The sequence below is a fragment of the Anolis carolinensis genome, unplaced genomic scaffold, assembly GCF_035594765.1.
Source record: "Anolis carolinensis isolate JA03-04 unplaced genomic scaffold, rAnoCar3.1.pri scaffold_13, whole genome shotgun sequence".
Classification (NCBI taxonomy): Eukaryota; Metazoa; Chordata; class Lepidosauria; order Squamata; family Dactyloidae; genus Anolis; species Anolis carolinensis.
Genome location: NW_026943824.1, coordinates 3,404,645 through 3,417,222, shown reverse-complemented (window position 1 = coordinate 3,417,222; position 12,578 = coordinate 3,404,645). Strand labels below are relative to the sequence as shown.

General features: G+C 37.7%; 1 protein-coding gene across 1 annotated transcript in view; it reads right to left on the bottom strand.

The window, feature by feature from the left end:
* mad1l1 (mitotic arrest deficient 1 like 1) overlaps positions 1 to 12,578 on the bottom strand; it is a 527,237-nt gene that overhangs the window by 483,341 nt on the left and 31,318 nt on the right. The window contains exon 10 of the mRNA XM_062964141.1: positions 879 to 965. Within this exon, the coding sequence (XP_062820211.1) occupies positions 879 to 965 (87 nt within the window). The remainder of the gene's footprint in view (positions 1 to 878; positions 966 to 12,578) is intronic.

The window sequence follows — 12,578 nt, the reverse complement described above, 5'->3', positions numbered from 1 at the left end:
CTGGGGATTATGGGCTAGCTAACAAAACAAATGTGACACCCTTCAATTCCCTGGCAAACCTCTAGGAAAGAGTAAAACAACCAGAGAATCAGTCAAATATGGGGACGGGCTGTGGCGCAGGCTGGTTAGCAGCCAGCTGCAATAAATCACTGTGACCAAGAGGTCATGAGTTCGAGGCCAGCCCACGTCGGGGTGAGCACAGGGGACTCGGGGGGGCTTACATGGGGCAGAGGCCCAAACAACATAGGGCAAAATATAGGCAACATAATACAAATCACACTATAAAAAGATAAAACAGTAATACAACATATCAATTAAAACAAAAATACAGGATAAAAAATTGCATTTAAAACACATAAATGCATGGACTTAAAAACATTAAACCAAGGCTGAAAGAGGTAGTCAGTCACACATTTTTATAACTTCAGTATCTAAATCAGAATCAATATCAAGAAGCTTTCCACCTTTATGCCGCATCTCCAATTAGTATTCCTGCTGTTGCAAACTGCAACCCATAAACATATACAAATAAATACAAAGTGCACACCGAGCAATGCTCCAAAATCACGATCAAGTATTTTCCATTTGAAGAGCCTTTGAGGTCACCTCAGAGCGGTTATGTAACTACATCCTCACCTTGTGAAACGTTCAAATCGTGTTTAAAATGCAAAGATAAGCGGGATTTGGCTTTTGCTCACTTCCCAAATGTTGTTGGAATCACAACACATGTGGGTGTCCAATGAATTGTTTGCAATGTCAGCCTCAGAATGACAAATGATTATTTGTTGGTGCGCACTCTCACAGCGGTGCATGCAGGTCGGCACTATACATAATAACTTCTCATCACAGTCCCTATTGACGTCTGTTGACAGTCCTACCTGCTGGAGATGGCAGAGTTTTGCTCTTTCAGTACAAGCTCCCGCTGCTGAAGGGCAACCATGTGGCTGGAAAGATCATCGGGGCTCCTTAGACAAGAGAAAGACAAACAATCCACGGTTAGAGAAGCATAGATATAGTTCTCATTAGAAGAAATGTGCATGTAAAAAAATCCGAACTGGCTATAATTCAGTAGAAGCTGACCAGAGGAGTTCCTGTTCTTTATTTGTAGGATGGGAGGCACTGTCTTTATTTAGCAAGTCCCCAGGCCAACAAAAAGGAACAATACATTGACACCACAAAAAAAATAGGATTAATGTGGAAAAATGTGAATAACCACTGTTGGAGGTGTAAGGAACAAGTAGGGTCCTACTTCCATATGTGGTGGAAATGTAAAAAGTTACTTAGTTATTGGAAAGTAGTACAAACAGAATGTAACAAAATATTAAAATTAAAACTTGAGTTGAAACCAGAATTTTTTTTATTAGGCCTCTTAGATCCAAAAGAAAATTTGGATGTAAATAAAGACAAACTTTTCACTTATTTTATTGCTGCAGTGAGGATTATAATAGCTAAATATTGGAAATCAGAAACACCACCTACAAAAGAATTGAGGACAGATAAAATTATTGAGATAAGAGATATGGATAGATTAACTTTTCTAGTAAAAAAAAAATACGGACAACAAAATGAAAGAAACGGACTGGACAAATTTAGAAGAATATCTAAAGGAAAATTATGCTTAAAGGAAGACCAGAAAACTGGAAGAAAGAAGAAGTCATCCACACACACACACACACCCCACACCTTAACCATTAGTTTTACTTTCCTTAACCCCATTCCCTTTCCTCAAATTATCACACCTTCTCACCCCATATTTCGTCTTTTATTACCTTTCCCTTGGACAATCCTTCCCCAACTTTCCTATAGGGTCACCAATGTAACTCAAAAGCTTTAATAAAAATCATTTATTAAAAAAAAGGAACACTACATCCTATGTAATACCAGGTTCAGCAACACCTCGACATCTGCTTTTACTGAAGAGCAACGAATAAACATCTCCAGTGTTTGAAATAATTCTCCCCAGCATCAGAGGATCTACTGGACTACAGATGAGATAAGAAGCCATACTATCAATAGAAGACTGGCTGGATAAAATCAACTGAAAGTGTTGTAGGGCAGGAAACACCTTTGTACTTAACCACCACACTCCAGTCCAAGTTAAAAAAGGAAAGCAGTTTCACCAAACCATGGGCTTCCTAAAAAAGAAACCAACTGGGACCTAGTAAAAGACTATTTAAAACAGAAAAAACTAGATTTCACCACATGTACCTTTACGGTAAGATCTATATATATAAAAGAGTGATGGCATCAGGGCAGCGGACAAAACAACAAAACTACAGGCCCCCCAACCTCAAAATTTGACAACACAACCCATCATTCACGGCTCTAGGTTGATACAACAAAAAGAAAAGAAAAATAAAGTCCTAATTAAAGGGAGAGGAATAATTGTTTTTATCCAATTGCTGCCAGTTACAAGGCTAAGTTCTGCCCACTTGGTCTCCTAGCAACCTACTCAGCCCAGGGGACAGGCACAAGAGTTTGGAGAGACCCCTAAGGGCCATCCAGCCCAACCCTTTCTACGATGCAGCAGGACACAATCCAAGCATTCACAACACATGGACAACGTATAAATACTATACAATACTACACAGGGACACAGACCCCCTCTACCCTCACCACTTTCACAGTACACAAACAACCAAATGCATACTAAACATAAAGACAACCATACAACAGACATTCAATACCACCACTACCTCAACAATTTCTCACCAACAACACCAGATAATGCCACAGCAACGTGTGGCCGGGCACAGCTAGTACTGTATATGAAAGAACTGAATGACCAGTAAAAGCAAGATGGAAGTCAAAATTTTTTTTCTATTTTTTTTCCTTTTTCTTTTTCCTACTTTTCTATAAAAATCATTGTTCTCCCACTATCGATGTAAAACAAATTTCACTTACTTTCTTCATAAAACCCTAATAAACACATTATAATAAGAAAAAAAGGAAAGCAGTTTATTGAAGATTACCGTATATACTCGAGTATAAGCCGACCTGAATATAAGCCGAGGCGCCTAATTTTACCACAAAAAAACTGGGAAAACATTGACTCCAGTATAAGCTGAGGGTGGTAAATTTCAGAAATAAAAATAGAAACCAATAAAATTACATTAATTGAGGCATCCGTAGATTAAATGTTTTTGAATATTTACATCAAGCTCAAATTTAAGATAATACTGTTCAACTCTGATCAAATCATTATTCTAATCTTCTTCAATGCAAATGCCCTTATGTATCCTTTTAATAATAATAGAGTAAAATAATACATGGAATAATAATAATAATAAATACAGGAAAATAATACATGGAATAATAATAATAATAATAATAATAATAATAATAATAATAAATACAGGAAAATAATACATGTAATAATAAATAAGAGTAAAATAATAAATGCAGTAATAACAATAAGATCAGAGTGAAATAATAAATGTATTTATAATAATAATAATAAAAATAGAGTAAAATAAATGTAATAGTAGCAACAATAATAGAGAAAAATAATAAATGTAATAATACCAATAATAATAGAGAAAAATAATAAATGTACCATATATTCTCGAGTATAAGCTGACCCAAATATAAGCCAACCAGGACCCTCACCCGAGTATAAGCCAAGGGGGGCTTTTTCAGCCTTAAAAAAAGGGCTGCAAAACTAGGCTTATACTCAAGTACAGTAGACTCTCTCTTATCCAAGCTAAACGGGCCGGCAGAAGCTTGGATAAGAGAATATCTTGGATAATAAGGAGGGATTAAGGAAAAGCCTGTTAAACATCAAATTAGGTTATGATTTTACAAATTAAGCACCAAAACTTCATGTTACACAACAAATTTGACAGAAAAAGTAGTTCTATACGCAGTAATGTTATGCTGTAATTACCGTATTTACGAATTTAGCACCAAAATAACACGATATATTGAAAACATTGACTACAAAAATGGCTTGGATTATCCAGAGGCTTGGATTAGTGAGACTCTACTGTATATACAGTATATAAAAAGCAGCTCAGCAAAAAAAAGTAAAAAATGTCCAAGTTTAAATGTATAAAAAAGTCCAAAGGATTCAAGGCACAAGGGTTGTTTCAAAATCCAAGTCAATAAGACATCCAGCATAGAACACAAAAAAGCAGCATTAAAAATCCAATACGGAAATCCAGGAGTAATCACTTAAACTTGAAAGCATGAAACATGAAACTAGAAATCCCTTAGCAGGTTAGCTAAGACTTGACCATGGATGTTGCTTCTCAAACTCCAATATTGAGCAGACTGCTGAAAAATCCCTCTGGTCTCTCTTATATAGACATAAAAGCATGCCGTCTTCCCCGGGAAACTGATAACGGCTTTTTGGCTAATGGACGCTGTGTCCTTCCCAAACTCTGCATTCACAAAAACTACGTCTCCTATCTATCAGTTCATTATCCTGTCTACTTGGAGTTTAATCCTCTGAGCTCATCTCAGCCTCTGACCTTGTTTTTCCTAGCGAAAGGCTTCTCAGAAACACTTTCTGGATGAATTTTTACTGACTGTAAGTAGGGTGTTTTGGAAGGATTTTTACGTGAGGAAAAATGCCCCAGTAAGTGAATACACTGATAGAATTTGGAATATACAGTAGTGTTAATAAGCGCCAAACAAAGAACTTTCTTCATATACTTTGCTCTTTCCTTACCTCCCATCCAAGAAGATTTGTGCTTTTTTTAGTATGTATTTAAGTCTTTTCAACCTGTAGCAAACACTGAACTTGAGAATTTCCTTAAAAGCACACTATTTTCCAATTTAGCAGCAAACTAACAGGCAACGCGTAGCAAATAAAAGGCTTTCACTTCAGTAACAGGCAATAACACAAAGCACCACTGGAAAGATACATGGCTGTTTAAGAGATGAAAGATTGAAGCCGGCAGAGGAAACTACAGAAATGGTTCAGTATGCTTCTCAAACTCAATAAGAGCCTGAATTACTCTCTCATTTAACTAGTGATTAGAGCAACTCAATTTGAGAGCCTGAAGCAGATTTCTATACACTGTTTAGCACTGCCCTGTGTTGAATTGAATTCTGGAAAATGTTCATATACTGTATATACTCGAGTGTAAGCCTAGTTTTCGGCCCTTTTTTAGGGCTGAAAAAGCTTCCCTCGGCTTATACTCGAATGAGGGTCCTGGATGGCTTCTATTCAGGTCAGCTTATACTTCAGTATATAGGTATTCAGAGTTGGACAGTCTTATCTTATTATTATCTTAAATTATCAAAAAGTCTTATTATTGTCTTAAATTATAGCTTTATATAAATATTCAAAAACATTTAACCTACTGATGCTTCAAATAATGCAATTTTATTAATATCTATTTTATTTTTGTAATTGACCCATAGCTGTTGCATTTCCCACCCTCGTCTTATACTCGAGTCAATAAGTTTTTGTAGTAAAATTAGGTGCTTCAGCTTATATTCGGGTCGGCTTATACTCGAGTATATACGGGTACATATAGATCCATGTACCTATATATCTATATCCATACGTATATACATTATTTAACCTACTGATGCCTCGATTAATTAATGTAATTTTCTTGGTACAGTCGAGTCTCACTTATCCAACACTTGCTTATCCAACGTTCTGGATTATCCAACGCATTTTTGTAGTCAATGTTTTCAATATATCATGATATTTGGTGCTAAATTCGTAAATACAGTAATTACAACATAACATTACTGCATATTGAACTACTTTTTCTGTCAAATTTGTTGTATAACATGATGTTTTGGTGCTTAATTTGTAAAATCATAACCTAATTTGATGTTTAATAGGCTATTCCTTAATCCCTCCAAGATATTCACTTATCCAAGCTTCTGCCAGCCCGTTTATGTTGGATAAGTGAGACTCTACTGTATCTATTTTTATTTTGAAATGTACCAGTAGCTGCTTCATTTCCCACCCTCGGCTTATATTTAGGTCAATAAGTTATCCCAGTTTTTTGTGGTAAAATTAGGTGCCTCGGCTTATATTCGGGTTGGCTTATACTCGAGTATCTGCGGTACTCTAATACAGTGGTAGGAAACATTGACTACAAAAATGGCTTGGATAATCCAGAGGCTTGGATAAGTGAGGCTTGGATAAGTGAGACTCTACTGTATTTCGAAATCTCTTTGGATCAAACAAGCAGAATATAAATGTCTAAGCCAAAAAGGGAAGGCCCAAGTTTTCCCATGCCTGAGCTACAGTAGAGTCTCACTTATCCAAGCCTCGCTTATCCAACGTTCTGGATTATCCAACGCATTTTTGTAGCCAACGTTTTCAATACATAGTGATATTTTGGTGCTAAATTCGTAAATACAGTAATTACTACAGTAGAGTCTCACTTATCCAACATAAACGGGCCGGCAGAATGTTGGATAACCGAATATGTTGGATAATAAGGAGAGATTAAGAAAAAGCCTATGAAACATCAAAATAGGTTATGATTTTACAAATTAAGCACTAAAACATCATGTTATACAACAAATTTGACAGAAAAAGTAGTTCATTGCACATTAATGCTATGTAGTAATTACTGTATTTACGAATTTAGTACCAAAATATCACGATATATTGAAAACATTGACTACAAAAATGCGTTGGATAATCCAGAACGTTGGATAAGTGAGACTCTACTGTACTTAGCATTACTGCGTATTGAACTACTTTTTCTGTCAAATGTGTTGTCTAACATGATGTTTTGGTGCTTCATTTGTAAAAGTGATAAGTGAGACTCTACTGTATCTTGTTCAAAGCAGGTAAATGTAAGAATTTTTCAACGGTTACATTATAGCCCTAAAAGCATAACCGAATAGAGTATAATTAAGAAGTGAAGCATAATAGAAACCAAACAATGTGACAGGAAAAAGGAGAAGGGAAGGTTAGAGAGACTTAATTGCATCCATCAGATTGTGTTTCTCCCAACGCAAGGGTCGGCAGGGCAGGGATTCAAGTGCATCTAATTAAAATTAGCCAAAGGCACGGCAGGAAAAGAACCACGAGCAAACAGAGCACGTTTTCGAGATATACAAAAGGTTATGACAAGAGCCTTCTGGCCAGCAAGGAGACACAAATTAATACAATTATTCTGAAGAGTACAGTCTTCCCCAAACAGGTGGAAACAAGAAAAAAACCCACATTTCAAAACAATGTGGAGTGCTAAAGAAGGAAATACTACTTGATCCAAATCATCAATCTTTGGACTGAACAGTAACACAATAAAGATGTTTTATGTGCAGAAAACAAAGGAAAGAAAAGGACTTATTTTCTCACTGCATATATAATTCCATTGATGTCCAATTCAAGCAGATAATATTTTGCTTAATTCCAATATCTAAATGTATACACTGTAGAGCATTCTTTAGAACAAATAGTAATGTCTTCAATGCATATATCTACCTACAGTAGAATCTGACTTATCCAACACTCGCTTATCCAACGTTCTGGATTATCCAACGCATTTTTGTAGTCAATGTTTTCAATACATTGTGATATTTTGGTGCTAAATTCGTAAATACAGTACAGTAGAGTCTAACTTATCCAACATTGGCTTATCCAACGTTCTGGATTATCCAACGCATTTTTGTAGTCAATGTTTTCAATACATTGTGATATTTTGGTGCTAAATTCGTAAATACAGTACAGTAAAGTCTCACTTATCCAACACTCGCTTATCCAAGGTTCTGGATTATCCAACGCATTTTTGTAGTCAATGTTTTCAATACATCGTGATATTTTGGTGCTAAATTCATAAATACAGTGATTACTACATAGCATTACTGTGTATTGAACTACTTTTTCTGCCAATTTTTTTGTCTAACATGATGTTTTGGTGCTTAATTGTAAAATCATAACCTAATTTGATCTTTAATAGGCTTTTCCTTAATGCCTCCTTATTATCCAACATATTCGCTTATCCAACATTCCGCCGGCCCGTTTACGTTGGATAAGCGAGACTCTACTGTATATTAAAATGGGTTGCTGTGAGTTTTCAAGGCTGTATGGCCATGTTCCAGAAGCACTCTCTCCTGATGTTTTGCCCACATCTATAGCAAGCATCCTCAGAGGTTGTGAGGTGTTAGAAACTAAGTGAGTGGGTCTTATATAGGTAAGTGGGCCCGGGCTATGGCGCAGGCGGGAGAGCAAGCCAGCTGCAATTAGCTGCAATGAATCACTCTGACCAGGAGGTCATGAATTCGAGCCCCGCTCAGAGCCTATGTTTGTTTGTCTTTGTTCTATGTTAAAAGGCATTGAATGTTTGCCTATATGTGTAGTGTGATCCGCCCTGAGTCCCCTTCGGGGTCAGAAGGGCAGAATATAAATGCTGCAAATAAATAAATAAATAAATAAATTGTATATTTGAGGAATGTTCAGGGTTGAGAAAGAAATCTTGTCAATTTGAGGCAAGTGTGAATGTTCAATTAGCATTGAACGGCCTTGCAGCTCCGAAGTCTGGCTGCTTGGGGGAATCCTTTGTTGGGACATTCCGCAGATACATAAACTTCACTCGTCTAGTTTCCAACAGGCCTCACAATTTTGAGGATGCTTGCCATAGATGTTGGCAAAACGTCAGGAGAGAATGCTTCTGGAGCATGGCCATACAGCCCAGAAAACTCACAGCAACCCAATGATTCCGGCCATGAAAGCCTTCGACAACGTATGTCAATGTTACTGGCTATATAAACCTTCATTTTTTACTAGCAGTCAAAAGCAGTTGTACTGAAATATTGTAGCATGAGAAAAATCAATAAAGTATGCTTTAAATGTTATATGCACAATACAAAGCTTTACTTGAACATTACTTGCATTAGTATATAAGTATTAATGTTTAAAGACCAGGAGACTTAATAGTAGACCACTTAACAGAAAGACATTTCCCTTACATAATTCAGATGGAGGGAGCAGGACGAAACTACTTAAAGCGTAACGTATTAATTTAGCATTCCTGAAGAGCTGCTCCCATAGAATATAAGCTTCCTAAGGGCAGTTCCTGGAGAAATGTAATTACAACTTTGATTTTCCATTTGACTGTTTTAATTCATTCATTATTTATTAACCAAGGTTATGAAACAATACATTGAAAACTCTGGGAAAAAGGAAACGCATAAAAAATGTATTTGGGGATGGATTTTTCACTGCGAATCGTTTTGGCGGATTTCCTGAACATGACTGCATGGAGCGCCGTTACCTTCCCGCCAGAGCAGTACCTATTGATCTACTCACATTTGATAGGTTGACAGAAGCTGGGGCTAACAGTGGGAGCTCACCCCGCTCCCCGGATTCGAACCGCAAACCTTTTGGTCAGCAAGTTCAGCAGCTTGGCATCACCGGGGGCTCCTAAAAAACTTAGCGACCCACAAATAAATCTAAGAATCCATAACTATCATTGGTACTTCTCCCAATGAGTAAAGTACAGCAGCGTTGACGTATTTTTAAACACGGAGAGAACCTCCTCATTATCCCAGCTGAAATAACCAGCATTTAGACTCTAAAGGAAAAGATTTTACCCTGAAGGCACACATTAGCCCAGCCTCGAAACTAAGGGAATAAAAGCCAAAAAATCACTCTTAAGAAAAGCTCTTTGAATTGCTTTGAAGTACACATCGTTTAAAAAGGAATAATTTAAGGATGATTTTGGAAATCTGAAACCCCGCAACTGGAGGCAAGGACGTGATGTTCAAGCAGCTCCATCCCAAGCTCTTGACTTTCGAAATTGGGGTAATTCACAAACTTTAAAGCAGGTTCGAACTTCACGGCACATGAGGCTTCGGCACATCATTTACTGGGATGTCAAATTGCTGGGTTTTCCGCGTACATATAGTTCAACTCCGCACATTGTATAGGGTTTTCTTAGCCAAGGAATCCTCAGAGGTTGTGTTCTGAAATACATCCTACAGCACATGGTATTCAGGCTGTGGCGCAGCTGGCTAGTAACCAGCTGCAATAAATCACTACTGACCGAGAGGTCATGAGTTCAAAGCCCGGGTCGGGTTAAGCCCCCGACCATTAAATAGCCCGGCTTGCTGTTGACCTATGCAGCCCCGAAAGACAGTTGAATCTGTCATGTAGGGAAATTTAGGTACGCTTTATGCGGGGAGGCTAATTTAACTAATTTACAACACCATAAAACTGCCAGCAAAACACGAGGAAAGGAATGAGGAAGCGCAGCCACTAGTGGACGGTGAAGCAACAGCTCCCCCTGTGGCCGGAATCGTGAAGCTGGAAAAATGTTAAATGCCTCTGTGTCTGTCTATACTGTATGTTGTTTGTCTGTTGGCATTGAATGTTTGCCATATATGTGTTCATTGTAATCCGTCCTGAGTCCCCTTCGGGGTGAGAAAGAAGGGCGGAATATAAATACTGTAAATAAATAAATAAATAAAATATTCCTTGGTGGTCTCCCATCCAAGTACTAGCCTGCTTAGCTTCCAAAATCAATCAGAATCTGGTGCCTTTAGGATACTTAGGCCCTTACAAGGATATTAGGTAGATATTCAACATCTGATTATTGAAGGAATTTGTGTGTTAGCTTTCAATGAATCCATTATGTGTATTGAGTCCACGCAGGGCCGTTGTAAGGACTCGATATACATTTCTTAGAAGTTAAAATCATCGTTTCTTAGAAGTTAAAACTGTCAAGTAAGTACATACTGCGGATTAAGTATCCACTTAATCTAGCAGAAATGAGGCAATGTGTATAAAGATCATTCCCGCGGAAAAAAAAGAGCAGGATCTTTCTCTGGAATTAAGTGAAATAATGAAGAGTTCACACAGTGTAACTGGAGCACTGAATATTTAAAATATTACATTCTTGGGAATGGGACCGTGCAGCCACACACTCCAGAGCAAAGCAATCTTCTTTCAGTGTGGACTTTCTAATAATACAAGATATTTTAGACCTGCCTTAAATGCCTATTCAGAATGAAAATTTTCTGTTCAGCACCAACATAGCAAGAGCCAAGCACATGCACGGGAGCACAAATAATACTAGCTCCACAACCTGGGATATTTCACAGATACATAAACTTCACTTGCCTAGTTTCCAACAGACCTCACAATTTCTGAGGATGCCTGACATGGATGTGGGCGAAACGTCAGGAGATAATGCTTCTGGAACATGGCTATACAACCCGAAAAACTCACAGCAACCCAATACTAACTTCCATGAACTAAGAGAACAGACAAAGGCTCAAGTATGGAGGGCTATCATTTTAGCTTATCTATCTATTATTGTAACCTCGCTGGTTTTAATTCTATATTTTATTAAGCGTGTTTTTATTTCATAGGTTAATGTTCAGATTTTATAATTGGTGCATGTTTTGTCTATTGATGTATTGTATACTGTGATTGTTTTTATTTGATATTTCTGTGAGCCGCCCCGAGTCTCCCTTGGGGGAGATGGAGGCGGGATATAAATAAACTCATTATTATTATTATTATTATTATTATTATTATTATTATTATTATTATTAAGAGCTGTGTAATATCAAGGTGGAAAGAGAGAGAAGAAATTTGTCAAAAGACTGGATGGCACCAGTTTTCCTTTACTGTCAAATTACAATGTACAGTTAACTTGACAGGACCACTAGTATTGTCATTGAAATCATCGAAGCCACATAATTTACTTAAATAGCTTCCAAGAGTTGTGTGTTCATCTCTCCGAGTAGTTATCCCTTGGCATGCCAGATTTGAGAAAACAATAGGTAAAGGTAAAGGTTTCTTCTGATATTAATTCTAGTCGTGTCCGACTCTGGGGGTTGGTGTTTATCTCCATTTCTAAGCCAAAGAGCAGGCGTTGTCAGTAGACACCTCCAAGATCATGTGGCTGGCATGACTGCATGGAGCATCATTACCTTCCCGCTAGAGCAGTACCTATTGATCTACTCACATTTGCATGTTTTCGAACTGCTAGGTTGGCAGAAGCTGGGGCTAACAGCAGGTGCTCACTCCACTCCCCAGATTTGAACCTGCGACACCAGTGGCTTCCAGACTTGACAAAACAATACTTTACAGAAAAGTTTTTAAAACACCACACAAAATGCTGCTAAATGTGACACATGACATTAGAATATTGATAATAATATTATAATGGAATACAATATTATACTACTAATCTATATATATAAGAGTGATAGAATCCTGGCACCGAGCAAAACAACAAAACTAAACACCCCCCAACCTCGAAATTTCATAACACAATCTATCATCCACGCCTCAAGGTTGAAACCACAAAATATCACGTCACAAACCTCCACAGGGCCTAAAAAACCCCAAAAACCGGAGCTATTCAGTGCAATTCCAATGGGCCACAGCAACGAGTGGCAGGGCACAGCTAGTAATACAATATAAGTAAAGGTAACGGTTTCCCCTGACATTAAGTCCAGTCATGACTTGACTCTGGGGGTTGGTGCTCGTCTCCATTTCTAAGCCGAAGAGCCGGCGTTGTCCATAGACACCTCCAGGTCATGTGACCAGCATGACTGCATGGAGCGCCGTTACCTTCCCGCCGGAGCAGTACCTATTGATCTACTCACATTGGCATGTTTTCGAACTGCTACGTTGCCAG